Source organism: Lissotriton vulgaris, chromosome 6 (genome assembly GCF_964263255.1).
Source record: "Lissotriton vulgaris chromosome 6, aLisVul1.2, whole genome shotgun sequence".
Lineage (NCBI taxonomy): Eukaryota > Metazoa > Chordata > Amphibia > Caudata > Salamandridae > Lissotriton > Lissotriton vulgaris.
In genome coordinates, this window is record NC_141694.1 from 779,754,383 (window position 1) to 779,770,894 (window position 16,512).

General features: G+C 47.7%; 1 protein-coding gene across 1 annotated transcript in view; it reads right to left on the minus strand.

The window, feature by feature from the left end:
* Nucleotides 1–5,391: 5,391 nt before the first annotated feature.
* RWDD1 (RWD domain containing 1) overlaps nucleotides 5,392–16,512 on the minus strand; it is a 138,416-nt gene continuing 127,295 nt past the window's right edge. The window contains exon 7 of the mRNA XM_086926805.1: nucleotides 5,392–6,319. Coding sequence (XP_086782931.1) covers nucleotides 6,210–6,319 — 110 coding nt within the window. The 3' untranslated portion in view covers nucleotides 5,392–6,209. The remainder of the gene's footprint in view (nucleotides 6,320–16,512) is intronic.

Here is a 16,512-nt window from a genome sequence, read left to right on the forward strand (position 1 = left end):
ATCTAGCGGGTTTATGTCATTGTCTGCACAGTAAATGACAAAACGTTTCCATTTTGCGGCATAGCATGCCCTGGTTGACGGCTTCCTCGCCTCCTTGATGATGTTCATGCATTCAGGAGGTAGGTTGAGGTATCCAAACTCTAAGACTTCAGGAGCCAGATCGCTAGGTTGAGCTGTTGCGGATCTGGATGCTGAATTTCTCCATGGTTCTGCGTCAGAAGTCTGGGCGTGAGGCGCAGTCTTTGATGCGGCACCACTGAGAGTTCGAGGAACGTGGTGTACCAGGCTTGGCGCGCCCACGTTGGAGCAACTAGGATGAGTGTCATCGAGTGTTGCCTTAGTTTTCTCGCCACCAGTGGTATCAGAGGTGTCGGGGGAAAAGCGTAAGCAAATTTGCCTGACCAGTTCATCCATATCGCATTGCCCTGCGATTGGGGGTGTGGGAACCTGGCGGCGAAGCTTTGGCATTTTGCGTTCTCCCTTGTGGCGAACAGGTCTATGTCTGGACGACCCCACCTTTGGAAGTACGGCTGGAGTACCGATGGATGTATCTCCCACTCGTGCATTTGATGACTGTATCTGCTGAGCAGATCCGCCATCTGATTGTCCTTCCCTGGGAGGTGTTCTGCCATGAGGAAGATGTTCCTCTGAATGGCCCACTTCCACATGCTCTGAGCCAGGTGAGACAGCTGTGGTGAGTGGGTGCCTCCCTGCTTTTGGATGTAGTACATCGCGGTCATGTTGTCCGTCCGGACTAACACCACCTTGTTGCACAGATGTACAATGAAGGACTTGAGTGCCATGAAGATCGCCATCAGTTCTAAATAGTTGATGTGCATCTTCTGCTGCTGCGTCGTCCATAGTCCCTGCACCGTGTAAGTGAGCAGATGAGCTCCCCATCCCTGGAGAGATGCGTCCGTTGTCAGGATAACCTGTGGCACTGGCTCCTGGAACAGTCGGCCCTTGCAAAGGTTGTGTGGAGTCCACCAATGCAGAGAGTTGTATGCCCGACTGGTAACCAACACTAGGTCTGTTAATTGTCCCTGAGCCTGTGTCCACTGATTTGCTAAGCACTCCTGGAGCGGGCGCATATGCAACCGTGCGTGAGGGACTATGAAGATGCAGGAGGCCATCATGCCTATCAACTGCATGAACACTCTTGCTGGAAGTGAGTGTCCCGGTCTGAACTTCTGGATTAAAGACTGTATGCCGTCTATCCTGACCTGGTTTGGTTGCGCCTTGGCCGTCAGGGTATTGATTGTCGCACCCAGAAACTGCCGGACGTGTGCCGGCTGAAGGTGTGACTTTGGGTAATTCAACGAGAAACCCAGGTCGTGAAGGAGGTGAATGGTAGTCGACATGTCCGCGGCGCACTGCTGTTCCGACCTGGCTTGAACGAGCCAGTCGTCGAGGTAGGGGTAGACATGGATGTTCTGCCTCCTGAGGTGCGCTGCTACTGTCGCCAGACACTTGGTAAACACCCTTGGGGCAGTTGTGACTCCGAAGGGTAGGACTTTGAACTGATAATGCGTGCCTTGGATAGTGAACCTGAGGTACTTTCTGTGGGACGGATGTAGCGGGATGTGGAAATAAGCATCCTTGAGATCTAAGGTTGCTAAGAAGTCTCCTTTGTTTAACATAGGAAGGATCTGTTGCAGTGTAAGCATGTGGAAATGCTCTGACAGTATGTACAGATTGAGGGGACGGAGATCCAGAATTGGTCTGAGAGATCCGTCCTTCTTTGGAATGAGGAAGTACAGGGAATAAACCCCTGTTCCTTCCTCCCCCACTGGCACGAGCTCGATTGCCCCTTTTTGCAGCATCACCAACACTTCCTGCTGCAATAAGTGCAAGTGCTCTGCGGACATAGGTCTTTGCCTTGGTGGAATGTTGGGTGGAGTGGACTTTAACTCTAGACAATAACCGTACTGGATAAGCTGTCGCACCCACCTGTCTGTGGTGATGTTGATCCAGACGGGCAGGAACTGCTGTATTCTCCCCCCGACAGGTGTTAAATGGTCGGGGGGCAGTGACAGAGAGTCACTGGTTGCTTGGGGCAGAGGAGCGTGAATTGTTGCCTCCTTTGCCACGTCCTTTGTTGCTGTTTCCCCTGTAGCCCCTCTTGTTTTGTTTGGGGTACGAGGACTGTGCTCCACCTCTAGGGAACTGTGACTGTTGACCCAACTGTCCTCTGGTGACTCCACGGGCACCTGAGCGACGAAAATTATTGCCACGAAACTGCTGTGATTGTAGGGCCCCCATAGATTTAGCAGTTTCAGTGTCTTTTTTAATTTTTTCCAGGGTGGTGTCAACATCTGGACCAAACAGTCTATCCGGATTGACTGGTTGATTAAGTATGGTTGTTTGAATGTCAGGTTTGAACCCCGATATGCGGAGCCAAGCCTGTCTTCTGAGCATGACACTGGTGTTAATGGCCCTAGCGGCTGTGTCCGCGGCATCAAGTGCACACTTTATGGCCGCGTTGGAGATCAGTTGTCCTTCTTGTATAATCATTTTGGTGCCCTCTTGAAACTGCGGAGGCAGGTGTTCCACAATCTGCTCTAGTGTGTCGTAATGTGATCTATCATAACGTGCCAGTAGTGCCTGTGTATTTGCAATACGCCAGAAATTGGCAGCCTGTGCCGCCACTCTTTTGCCTCCTGCCTCTAGCACTTTGGACTCCTTATCCGGGGGAGGAGCTTCACCCGTTGTTTGGGAGTTGGCCCTCTTGCGTGCGTTTGCTACCACCAGGGAGTCAAGCGGCAACTGTCCTCGAATGTATGCAGGGTCTGCAGGCGCTGGTCTGTACTTTTTTTCAATACGTGGGTTGACCACCCTCGCCCTGGTAGGCTCTTTAAAGATGTCCGCAGCATGCTTGAGGACCCCTTTGAGCATAGGCAGGGTCTTTACAGTTCTTTCCGAAACTGAAAAGGTGTCGAATAGAAAGTCTTCCTCAACTGGGTCAGCATGCATGTCCACATCATGATTAGCAGCTGCCCTCTCAATGAGTGCATGAAAACCTGCAGAATCCTCTGTAGGGGATGCACGTGTACTGAAAGTCTGTGGGTCTTGTCCTACATCTTGGGTGCCTTGGTCCCCCATGACATAATAAGAATCTGGCTGTGCATCAGGTTCATTTACTGGGAACGTGTATTGTTCATCTTCACCATAGCCCTCACTTTCCGAGTGGTCTGGAGACGGTGTTGGGCTCCTTCCCAGAGGAGGCTGGATAGGTTCCATGAGGCCTGAGGCGTCCTGTGGAAACTTCTTCTTCTTTAGGGGGATGACATAGGATTCCACCGGCTGCGAAGTGATCTTCCTTTTGTAAAGGGTTAACTTCCCCGTGTCCGCGTCTATGAAACACTCCGAATCCTCTTCTGGGTCGAGCACTTGACCCGAAGATGCCCCTGCCGTAGAAGATTCCGACTTCTTTGGCGTCGATTTCGATGAAAAGGCCTTCGGCGCCACTTTTGGCGGTAGAAGGAAGAGGAGTTTACTTGCGGGCTTGACCGGGACGTCTGCCGCCTTCTGCGTCGATGGCGTTGGCGTCGACGAAGAGAAAGCCTTCTCCCTAATTCTTTGCAGTGAAGCAGCCACGAGAGATGCGTCGGTGACCGATGTCTTTGGCACCGACGAGGTGGCCTTGCCTTCGGATGCGACGCTCCGTTGGTCTTGTGGAGGGATGGACGGCGCCGACCCCGAGTCCTTGGAGCGATGCGCAGATGTCCCCGTTGGAGCCGGGGCTGTGTCTGTTGCCTTGGCTGGCTTTGCCTGCGCCGGCGCGCTTGTCTTGTGCGTGCCACCCTTCTTAGAGGATCTCTCCTCCGGCGCCGATTTTGACCCTGTGGAATCGCCGTGTTTCTTCGGCTTCTGCGGACCGGAGGTCGACGGAGTCGATGAGGCCGCCGGTTTATTTGTTTTTGCCGTTGCGACCGCCATCTTAGGGACGATTGAGTCCTTTACTTTCGGTTTCGGGTCGGCCATTTTAGGTGCAGTCGAGACCGTTGCTTTCAGTTTCGGTTTCGAAACCCTCGGCGCAGCAAGTATGTCCGTGGCCGGGCCAGCAGGCGGGGCCGTGGCTTGCGCTACAGGGTCTTGGGTAAGGCCGACAGGCGATCCCGCGACCCTCTCCAGACGTCCGCCAACTTCGGGGCATAGCTCGTCCCCTGAGCTATCTTCCGCGGCCCCATAAACCATATCGTCGTCCCCTACCTCGTCGACGTATTCAAGGCCTTGACCCACGACTCCGTCGTCGTCATATTCCGGATCAGCCTCGACCTCCGTCTCAGGCGGGGAGATTTGAAGATGATGGCTCTGGTCCTCCTCTTCTTGGTCGTCGAAGATGTTCTCTGGATCCGGGGCCGCCTGTTTGGCCACAAGGCGCACCGCGCGCCGAATCGTGAGAGTTTTCTTCGACCTGAAACTCGCACAGGCCCTGCAACTTCCTTCGTCATGGTCTGGCGAAAGGCATTTATTACAGACCGGGTGCACGTCTATATGTGGGTATTTGGACCCACAGAGCGGACAGAGCTTAAACGGGCTCCGCTCCATGTTGGGAACTTAGTGTCGAGTCGCGATGAGAAGGCCTCGATGTCCGAAGAGTAGTAAAAACTCCGCTGATTCCGGCTCCGAGAGACGGAAGAACTCGAGACCGTACGCAAACAATACCGACGTAAAGAACCCAAAGCCTTTTGGCCGTTAAATTAGATGTTTTTTCGGTTCCGACGGAGAGACGTCGAGACCGCATCCGAACCCAATGGCGGAAAAAAACAATCTGGGGATGGAGCCGATGCCCATGCGCACTGTAGTCCAGGGGAGGAGCCACCCATCTCAGGATACTTCGAAGACTCTTCCAGGACAACAATGTGCGATCATCCGGACCCAACACTAGGTGGCGATCTAATGCTAAGATATGAATTTAGCAGCCCACATGCCTCGAACACCATGTTTCTCCATCAGAGTGCGAGGCACCCACTTCTGTTCATTTTAGCTTCTTTAAACTTTTGTTGGCTCAAGGGATTATTTTTTATATTTAGGTTGTAAGGTGTTGATGATTATGTGTTTGTAATAGACTGTAAAGATTTTTTTGAAAAGAATTCATATGGTGGTGTTTCAGGTTAAAAGGTTGAAATGGAAGATGAGATGACAGTCACCCAGAATATGGGGACGTTTTCTGTACGTACGCTAACACATTACAATATAAACAGTTTACAACATACTTGAGACTTTATATAAAAAAATGCACTGCAATATTAAATCCCAGCATGCCAATCAAGTAAACTGTTAAAATGTTTGCCAAAATGGTAAATGTGAGCAACCAGTTCACTCAAGGAACCAATGTAAATGTGAAATGTACACATTCGCTCAGAATTTTATTGTGCACTACATGGGTCAAATCAGTCAAATTTATTTTAAAGATAGAACAAAAATATTCATAGCCAAATAGATATTAGTCAATTTAGAGCGGTTGTGTGTCTTTAGATGCACCAGTATCCTGTCAAAATCACAGCAGTTCAATAGGTCTACCTACGTAGCAAGTTATGCATACTGGTCAAGGCTGCTGTGTGACCTACGACTAATAGGATTGCATCAGTCTTGGTTCAATAGCCTCTAACACCGGATAAGCAACAATCCTAAAAATACAATTGGTTAATTGATAAGATGGCCATGCAATTCCCACAACTTAACAGTGGTTCAGAACGAGCACCGTCTTAGTGCCAATTGTTGGTGGACCAAAGAGGAAAATGTTCACTTCCAAGAGTATGAACTCTTGGGCAATGCACAACTTCCTTATACAAGAAAATAAAATGTGTGATTTTGGAACAAATGGCTAACTTGTGGCTGTAGCGCAAAAAAATGTTCTCAATAGTTGATTTGCTAAAGAAGGATACTTAATATGCCTTCTACGTTAACCTACCTGGAGACACAGAGAACTCTTAACTTGTAAATTATAAATTGTGTATGGGAAGGTGGATCCTCAGACAAAATAATGAAGGATCTTGACAGGTATGTTGCAAAACAGGGTCCATTTGCTGCCAGCCCAGATTATTAAGTAGATTTATTAAGCAACAGTGATGGATCGTCAGAAGAGTATTCTCCTGAAAATTAAAACTTTTTTCTTGTTTTGTAAAAATGAAAAAGTAAGCTAGTTCTAGTCACAGATGCTGTGACTTTCCAGCCTCCAAGAATGTGCCAGTCCAAGAAATGAGTTAGTCACTGTCTAATACAGCAGGATTAAAGTCTGGGTCATCTTCATCATCCAGATCCAAGTCGTCCATATCTTGGAATAAAGACTCATCCACTTCGACACTGTTCCCAGCTGTGGAATTAAAAAAGAGAATATCTCACTTAATGACATGAATCCACTATATTGAAGAAAGTTAGTTTGTTGCAACAAAAAGAAAACATTACTTACATTCAGTAACAATATATTTGGTGGATACATGGTCCTCCAACAAATTCCTCAGCTTAACAATATCTGCACAAGACATCAGATTGGTCCTCAAAACTTTTCCCCAGCAAAAGCAATCCAACACTGCCAGGTGATGCCACACAACTTAAGCTGGGACCTTGCCCACCAGACATTACAACATCACTAATATTAGGTGCCAACTGGCGTCAGTCCATGGGACTTTTTATGAGCCCCATCGAAGTGTGTTGAGAGAAACTGAAAGAGCATCCACAACAGAGACAATTACAGCACATACGTTTGCATACCTTAAGATATTCTTCTATTCTTCACTACCCTAACTCAACAGACAGGAGAGGTGAGAGGGCAGTGAGGAGTCCATGGGGAGAGAGAAACTGTTACAGTAACCTCTTCTATTGGATACAACTTCCTGCAGAATCTTTTCTCAAAGAGTAAGCCCCAAAGCAGAACATCCCCAGGTTGTGGGACTTAAGAGTGCACTTTAACAAAGAAAATCATGCAACAAAAATGTGGCAATGTACCCGCACCGGCAGGCACGTGTTGTGAGGTAGTAACATTGGTTATAAATATGCAAGGATCACCAAGTGACCGCCTACAGATAGCACATGAAATGAGGTGTTGACCCAGCCGCAGCCATAGTAGAGTGTCCACGAATGAGAGGATCTTTCTTGGCAAAGGTTTAACAGATCTTGTCACAGAAGATGACCCAATGAGAAATAGTGTTTTTAGTCACCGGCTTCCCTTTCTTGGCTCTTAAAAAGTCCACGAAAAGCGGGTCATCAACTATGCCCAGTCAAGTGCAACTGATCTAGTAGGACACAGCTGAGCTGTGATCCACTCAAGGCAACTACTTCTACTCTTTGGTGGGATGAGAAGAAGGATGAAACCATAATGAACTGACCAAAGTAAAAACGAGGCACCACCTTGATTGGGAAGGCTGGATAGGTATGATAGATCAACATGGTGAACACCAGTTAAAGATTAATGCAAAACGAGGGCGTAAAGATGTCTGAATTGGCAACTGTACAATTTCTCAGACAAGGATGACAGTAAAAGTAAACAAAATTCAAATAGCACTAAGGAACAATGAAACGAGCGGGCAGAAACACAGAAAATAAACCTTTTACAAATGCAAAAAATAGAGATCTAAACAAGGATGGCTGGTCAGGAAGACACATGAAGGCAGACAGGACAACCAAACAGCTTTTAAATGCAACCACAGCCAGACCTTGCAATGCAAAAGACAGTGTGAATTGTAAGAAAATGGAAAGGTGGAATTTAAAGGGATACCATCAGGTCTAGCGACATGAGTCAATGGCTTTTAGAGCTGACTTTATTGCCAACAAGAAAATGCCTACAAGCTCAACAAGCTGGCAAAAGAATTCTAGCAGGGACAACTCAATAGCGGTAGTAGCATTTCGGCATTAGGCTGAAAGACCTGACCATTCTGCTGTGGGAGCATATACACTGTGCGGGACAGGGAGAGGGACTGGGTGGCAACAGATTGGTGTATCGGGGACATTCTGGATTCCATCTTCACCTTTCATTGGTCATAAGAAGAGCTGAACCTGATGGCACTCCCCCAAAGAACCATTTAGAAAGAAGTATAGAGTACAAAACTGTGGATACTTTCTGCTCTGGAATATGATGAAAAGATCTGTCTATTGACACCCCAATCCAGAGAAGAGTGCCTCTGCCACCCAGGGCTGTATTTCCCTTTGGTGGTCTTCCAGTGAGAGGCAGTTGAGCATTTGTTCTCACTGCGAAGGATCCTGGAGCCTTCAAGATGAGGTACTACTGAGAAAATTATTCTACTGCTGCACTCGCTGCCACAGGAAGTTGCCTCCCAACACAGATTCCATGACGTCATCACACCCTCTCTGTTGAGAGAAGAAAATATGAATTGTGTTTGAAGAGATAAAATGAATAAATGCCGTCACGGAAAGTCAGACTGCCCGCAGCTTCAGTATATTTATGTGCAGTGGCTGCTCCTGCAGGTACCAAAAGCCTAACTCCTTAATTTAGCCCAGATTGTCACTCCAGAAAGCGAAAAGCACCTGTGACTATGGCAACCTGTGCCTGTGTATGGATCAATAGGCAACCAAACACTAGGATGGAGGATTCCATCCACCAGTACAGATCTCCGTGAGTTGATCAGAGGATGTTCACATGGGGAGACCTAGATGCTCGAGCACTACCTTAGACTCTAATAAAGCGCCCTCATCCATCACCTGCAGAACCAGGAACTGTTAAGAGTCAGCAGTCTTTAGATCATCTCCTGAATATCCACAATTCTCTGAGGAGTAGGAAAAGCCTACATGCAGACCCTGCTTAACAACGTTCTTGTGATGGCTCACTTCAGTGTTGAGTTTTTCTGGAGGTGAACCATTATGCACTGAAGTTGTTCGCTGAAGAGCACGGAGGACTGTCCATTCAGAAGCCAGTCATCCAAATGTGGAAACACATGGACTCCTGACTGCCTCACTGAAGTCATTATAACAGTCAGCGGTTTTGTGAAAATATGAGGCAATGTTGTGAGCCCACAAAGCAAGATCGTGAACTGATAGTGCTGGGATCACAAAGTGAACTTTGGGCACCATCTGTGGGTGTGGATAATTAGAAGGTGGAAGCAGGCGTTCTGGTAGTCCAAGGACCCAAAGCAACATCCTGCATTCAGGCACTCCAAGGCCTGGCTCGGGTTTAGAATCTTGAACTCGACCCGCTGAAAGAACAAATTTGGAAGTTGAAGATCAAGGATGTACTCTAGATTAAAGGTATTCCTGGAGACCAAGAAGTAAAGGGAGTGAAACCCCATGCCCCTTTCATCTAGATGCATCAACATAATGGCCCCTTTGCTTAGCATGGCAAGAACGTCCGTCTTCAAAACAGAAGTGTGTTGGATAGCACATCAAGATAAACGGAGGATTGTCTTGGGGGAGGGAGGAGGAGGGTAGGGCATATCCCTTATACATTAGTTGGATGACCCACTATATTTACAACGACTGTCTCCCAAATGGGGGGAAAATGGGAAAAATTGAAGAATCTCTCCCTCCAAGTTGTTGAGCAAAAGATGGTGATGTAAGGTGGGGAGAGAAAGTCAGAGAGGCCTGAGACAGCAGAGCTGCCAGAGGATGCTTTGAAGGTCATGTAACTGAGGGTTGCCAGCACATCTTCTGGGAAACCAGAGGAACTCATCCAAGCCGCACTCCTGGATCTGGATGCAGTGTCAACATACTCTAGGCCACACATCTAGATCTGCTTTGAAGCATTCAAACTCACACGAAACTAGATAGAAAAGAGCTACTTCATATTTTTTCAGAGACAATGGCCAGTTTCACAAATTCCCACAGAATTACGGACACAGCAGCCCAGAAGGCATGTAGCATTGATCATGCAGAGTGTTTACAGCAAAGACAGGTCTATGCCACATGGCAATATGTCTATGTACTGCTGGTCTGATAAAAAAGTGATTTCCGAGGCAGCCTGGAAAGGTGACACTAATGCCTTGTTGACGGGAAGCAAAAGCTCAGTAACTGTGGAGGAAGGCAGCACATTTCTGTCAAATAGATTTGTTCATTGCACTACTGCTATGAATGAACATACTTCTGAGAGAAGACCCAAAGGTTAAGGAATATCGCCCTCTGGTGATGTATCCAGGACACTTGTGTTGTGAGATATTTGTAAGCTTCATAACAATTAGGAGGAAGGACGTTGTTGGGCTCTAAATAATTATTTGCTCCAGGCTCACAATCGGATAACTGTTTTGACGATCTACCGGACAGCAAGGGAGACCTAAGGATCCTTAGTGATCTAGGGTAATAACTACAACAAAAAAAAGGAAAATGCTACTTACCAGTATGCATCTGTTCTTGGCATGTATAGCTGCAGAGTAGTGCACTTAGCATTAGATCGCCACCTGGTGTTGGGCTCGGATGATTGCATGTTGTTGTCTTGGAAGAAGTCTTTGTAGTCACGAGATAGGTGACACCTCCCTTGGACAATAGTGCGCATGGGCATCGGCTCCATCCTTAGATTGTTTTTCGCCATGATGGGAAATGATGGAGTTAGTAGAAGTAAAGAAAAGATGTCCATGCGTGTGCATCTAAGTAAGATAAACTGGAACAGATACAGGTCCCGGGGAGGCGGGAGGGCGTGTACTACTCTGCAGCTCTACATGCCAAGAACAGATGCATACTGGTAAGTAGCATTTTCCATTCGAGGCATATGAGCTGCATATAGTACACTTAGCATCGATTGTGCAGCAGTGTCTCCCCTAGCGGTGGTCACCTGTATCTGTTGCAGTTGCTTGAAAAAGAGTCTTAAGGACAGCTTGGCCTACTGCAGCTTGCTGCTTGGATTGCACATCAAAACAGTAGTGTTTAGTGAAGGTGTGTGTTGTAGACCATGTTGCTGCTTTGCATATGTCCTCTAGGGGGATGTTTCCTAAGAAAGCCATTGAGGCTCCTAGTTTGCGTGTTGAGTGCGCTCTAGGAGGAACAGTTAATGTACGTTTTGCTTTTTGTTAGCATATTTGTATACATTTTACAATCCACCTTGCAATTCCACCTTGAGATGGGGTTGCCTGCCTTTGTGCGGTGGAGAGAGACACAAACAGCTGTTTTGTTTTTCTAAAAGACTTAGTTCTATCTATATAGTAGAGAAGAGCTCTTTTAACATCTAATGTGTGTAGAGCCCTTTCTGCCACAGAGTCAGGGTTTTGGAAAAACACAGGTAACTCGACAGATTGGTTTAAATGAAAAGGAGCTATTACTTTTGGAAGGAATTTTGGATTAGTTTGTAAGACCACTTACAAACGATACAGTTAGAAAGTACAGCGAGTAAACCCCTGTTCCTTGTTCTTGTAAAGGAACTAATTGTATTGCGTCCTTTTGTAGAAGTGACAGAACGTCTTGTTTGAGCAGAGTAAGGTGTTCTGCAGACATTGGACGCTGTCTGGGTGGTATGTGTGGAGGGGGTGCTGTAAGTTCTAGGCAGTAACCATACTGGATAATCGGTCTTACCCACTTGCCTGATGTGATGGAGTTACAGACAGGCAGGAATTGCATTAATCTGCCCCCCACAGGAGTGGAATGCTGTTTGGGAAGCAGAGGAAAGTCACTGTTTTGAGGCGGAAGAGGCTCGATTACTGTGGTTACCAAGACCTCTTCCTTTGTTGTTATTTCCTCTATATCCTCCTCTAAAGTATCCCTTGTTGGAGGAGGTTTGTGTGTTAGATTTGAAGGATGTTGTATTATCTGCACCTGTTTGTTTGAAGCCCCCTCTACAAAAGGAGCGACGAAAGGAACCTCTAGTTTGTGCGAACTGTAGAGCCCCCATAGATTTGGCAGTGTCTGTATCCTTCATTTTTTCAAGTGCTGTGTCTACTTCAGGTCCAAACAATTGGTTTTGATTAAATGGTTGGTTTAAAATGGTAGTTTGGACTTCCAGTTTAAACCCTGAAATGCGTAGCCACGCAGGTCTTCTCAGTACGACACTGGTATTCACAGCTCTAGCTGCAGTATCTGCTACATCTAGTGCGCACTTGAATGAGGCATTTGAGATAAGTTTGCCTTCCTGTATAAGATCATTTGCCTGTTTCCTATATTGGTCAGGTAGATGTTCTAGCAGTTTCTCTAACTGATCATAATGAGCCCTATCATACCGGGAAAGTAGCTTGTGTATTAGCTATACGCCATTCGTTGGTAGCTTCCGCAGCTATTCTTTTGCCCGAGGCATTTATGACCTTGGATTCTTTGTCAGGTGGGGGTGCTTCACCTGAAGTTTGTGAGTTTTCTCTCTTCCTAGCATTTGATACAACTAATGAATCTAATGGTAGTTGTCCCTTAATGTAGGTAGCATCTGTAGGTGCAGGCCTATATTGTTTCTCAATTCTAGGGTTTAAAATCCTAGTACGTACAGGGTCTTTAAAAACTTCTGTAGCATGCTTAATGACACCCTTGATCATGGGAAGAATTTGAACAGATCTTTGCGATTGTTCGAATGCGTCTAACAGAAAATGCTCCTCTGCCTCATCAGAATGCATAGTGACCTTATGGTACATGGCAGCTCTGTTCAATAGGTGCCCAAAGCCAATGTTATCTTCTGGGGGAGAAGGTTTTGATGGAAATGACTGTGGGTCAGGAATGTCTGGTATATCCTGTGGGTTTGGGTACTTCCAGTCTGTATCATGTGTAGGGTCTGGAAAGGCTCATCTGGGTCTATCCCTCCTCCTAAACTATACTCATCATCTTTTTCAGGAGAGTGTGGAGGTAACAGAGGTGAATGAGAAGGAGACATTTGTGGTGAAATGTTAAGAGGAGCAGGAGATAAAAGGAGAAGGAAGTATTGGTGAAGAAGGGTGCATAGGGGATGTGGCAGAGTCCTTCTTCTTGGCAGGAACAACAGGTGTGGGTGTGTCATCTACCTCCCTCTTCTTGTGTGGTGTAGTGGACACATGACCTGTCTTTGGGTCAATGTAGATCTTCTTTCGGAGAGTTTCTGGCTGGAAGAGTTGTTTTCCTTGAGTAACCTTTGTCGGTGTCCATTTTTTCGGTACCGGATGAGGTTGCTGCTTGTCTTTAGCCTTAGGAGTGGATACAGTGTCCTTTGGCGTAATTTTCGGCACCAAAGGTGTTGTTTTTGGTGTCGTAGGCTGTTTTGAGGGCTTTGACGTGTCGGAATCAGGCCTTGTCAGTTTCGGCACCGTAGACGGTGTCTTTGGAGTGGAAGCTGGTCTCGTCCGCTTTGAGGCGTCGGACGCTGGCTTCGTACCCTTGTCTTTAGAAGTTGACGGATTCGGAACCGAGACTTCTTTCGGTTTCAGTGCCAAGGGAGCTGGTGGGATCGGCACGTGCGGCTTGCTCAGTACCGAGCTACCAGAAGGCTTAGTTATTTTCTTCGGAGCCGGGCTCGATGGCGGGGCTGTCGAAGTGGATTTACCGTCACGACTGGGCCCCGGAGGCGGAGTGTTGACCTTTGCCTTCGATCTGGATGCTGTGTGTGGTGCAGGGGCAGTAGTACTCAAGCGCTGTCATGATGGTATGAAGTCATCTGAGTCGTCTGCCTCTAATACGATCTGGAGATTATCGGAATCTTCTTCGGGAACGAGAGTAACCTCCTCGTCGAAGTTATCCACCGGTTCCGGAGTTGATCGCTGCATGTCGTGTCGACGGGCCCTCCGATCTCGGATGGTTTTCTTTGATCAAAAGGGCGCGCAGGCTGTACAGCTGGATTCGTCGTGCTCTGGGGATAAGCACATGTTACAGACCTCGTGGTGGTCACTGTGTGGAAACTTTGCTCCACACCCGGGGCATTTCTTGAATGGCGTCCTTTCCATGTGGTGTAGGCCTCACGGCGGGGATAGGCTCAACGGCCCGCATCAACGATCGTAATCGAGTTGATGGAGTCGAAACAATGTTAGTCGATATCGAGAGTAGTGTGGAGAGTTTTGGGAAGTTTTTTTGCGCTTCGAAGTGCTTGAAAAGTCTATTTCTAGCCAGAGCTGAAAACTTTCATCCGAACCCAGTGGCGGAAAAAAACAATCCAAGGATGCCCATGCGCACTATTGTCCAAGGGAGGAGTCACCTATCTCGTGACCACAAAGACTTCTTCCAAGAAGACAACAACATGCAATCATCCGAGCCCCACACCAGGTGGCGATCTAATGCTAAGTGTACTATCTGCAGCTCATATGCCTCGAACACAATGTTCCCTAGTAACATAATTTTTGCGCGAAGAATCAAATGGCATATTCAATGTATTCAAAGGAGTTTATGAAAAACTATTTCAGGACACATAGCACCATAGAGAATATAGGTGCAAAACAAATATGCTTAGTGCTCTCTTTTGAGGGGATACTCTCAAGTGATAGATCATGATCAACAATGTAGGAAGGTGGATATCCGACTATATGGTTACCCCCACTATTTGGCTGGTTTTTTACTTAGTTGGATTGGGACCCTGCTATTCAGGACCCAGTCTATATGCTTTCTCTATAAAAATGGACTCCGTGTACTTTAGGTACCTACCAGATTGGTTACTGGATCACCCTTGTGAGCCCCTGTATATGGTACCTTAGGTACCCAGGGCATAGGTACACCCTAGGCCTACCAGGGGGTGCAGCATGTATTGTGCTACCCCTGGTTAGCCTTCCAAACTGACAACACAGGTCTGTACTTACAGCCTTGGTAAGGTGGTGTAATCATCCCGTACTTCGATATAGTTTATCTATATCTACCTTATATATAGACACATAGTAACCTATAAGTCACTCCTATGGCAGGCCTTGACAATCCTGAAGGCAGAGTGCTTGGTTTTGTGTGAGAGGGTGCCCTAGCATGAGCTGAGCCCCTCTGCAGCTTTCGGAACCATCTCTTTATAGCTGTTCTATGATATAGCCATACCCTATACTCTTAAGTGCATTATAATCCTCGCGGTTAACGCTAACTTTGGTTTGGCTTTATCAAAACATGTCGTGTAAGGTGTCAAACACTTTGGAATACTCCCCCCCTCCCTCCCGGCAATTCTGGCGGCGGGGGTAGCATTCCACCTTCTAGAGTGAGGAGACATGTAGTTACTGTTAAACCCGGTTAAAGTTAAACAGAGCTCTAGCATCACAAAATGGATGCTGCTGAAACAGACACGAGTCTGCCCTCGTGCTGCTGAACAAAACTCCGGCAGGGGAGGCCTGGACAATAGGTTTCCTGTCCAGGGAGGTGCTGGCACCTCCTCAGACAGGCTTTAATGTATTGGGGCAGGGAGGGTTGCATTCAGTGAATGCTTTTCAGACACTGCCTGGGGCACACAAGGTGCTCCATGCATTTCCCAGTTCAAACCGGTTGCTGTGGCACTCAGCCCCAGCGCGAAACTGGACAAAGGGGAAGGGGTGTAACCACCCCCTCCCCAGGTCCACCCATAGTAGGGACCTTAGAGTTAGTCCAACCCCTAAACTTACTATAAGCATAGAACCCCAGTCCCTAGGACTTTAGATTGCCCTGGACGAAACTCTGCAACATATATCTTGGACCTTCGACATTCCATATTGACTGGAAGACGGAGGAGATCTCCCTTGTGGTCAAGGAGTGACCACCCTGTTCACACAAGCACCAACTGCATCTTTGCCGGTCTGCATTTTCGAGGCTCCCGCCGGATCCCGAAGGATCTGCGACACAGGACACAGACTTCCAGACATCTCTGATGCGGACCTGCGCTCCCAGCAAAGCTGAGACATGTGGCGGACACGAGAGACGTGGGACCGGAACGCCTGAACATCCTGCATTTTGCAACCTGCACCTACTTTCCGAGGTATCACGAAGTTGTGCATTGGGGTGCTTGAAGCCCTAGCCCCGAGCACCTTTTGCACCGAAGCTCCGAGGCCCACACTCCATGAGAGTCCCATGGGCCAGTTTTGTGCATTTCCGCTCGACGAGTCTTTGCGGTTCCTAGTCCATTGGCTAGTGAGCTCCCAAGAAGACCAATCCTTGATATACTTTGCTTTCCTGGTTGCTCCCGGCTTGCTTTAACTCCTCTCCGAAAGGGGAGTTCCTCAGACCTGGCTGGTCTGCACCGAAGCCCATCTCGACATCTTGCGTGGATTGCGTTTGCCAAGGCTTGTTGGGTCCAATCCGGATACCGACACCGCAATCAACTAGATCCTTCGTGGGACAGCTCGAATCCAGCTCCTGGTTGTCGTCGACGCCTCCTGGTCCTCGTGGCTGAAGAGACAAGCTTCACCTTTTCACCTGAAATCACCAGACATTGGCTGGCATCTTCCTGTCACCATCCTGGTCACTGGCTAGTGGCCCAGACTTTGTCTCCTCTGCTTTCAGGTTCTTCACATCTTCGATCCAACCTTGGATCCACCTGGACACTTTTCCTCTGGTTGCCTGCAGCACTTTTTCGCAGCTCTCCATTGGAATATACGACAAAACACGACACCAAAAGGCACCTATACACCCGGCTTTCCTGGGTGAGGTAACACGAGTACTCCGGTGCTCCCGTAGGTCTTGACTCTCGAAGTGTCCTAGTCTAAAAGGGTTCCATCGTAGTTCACCTAGAAGTACCCTTAAACTGTAACTTTGTAA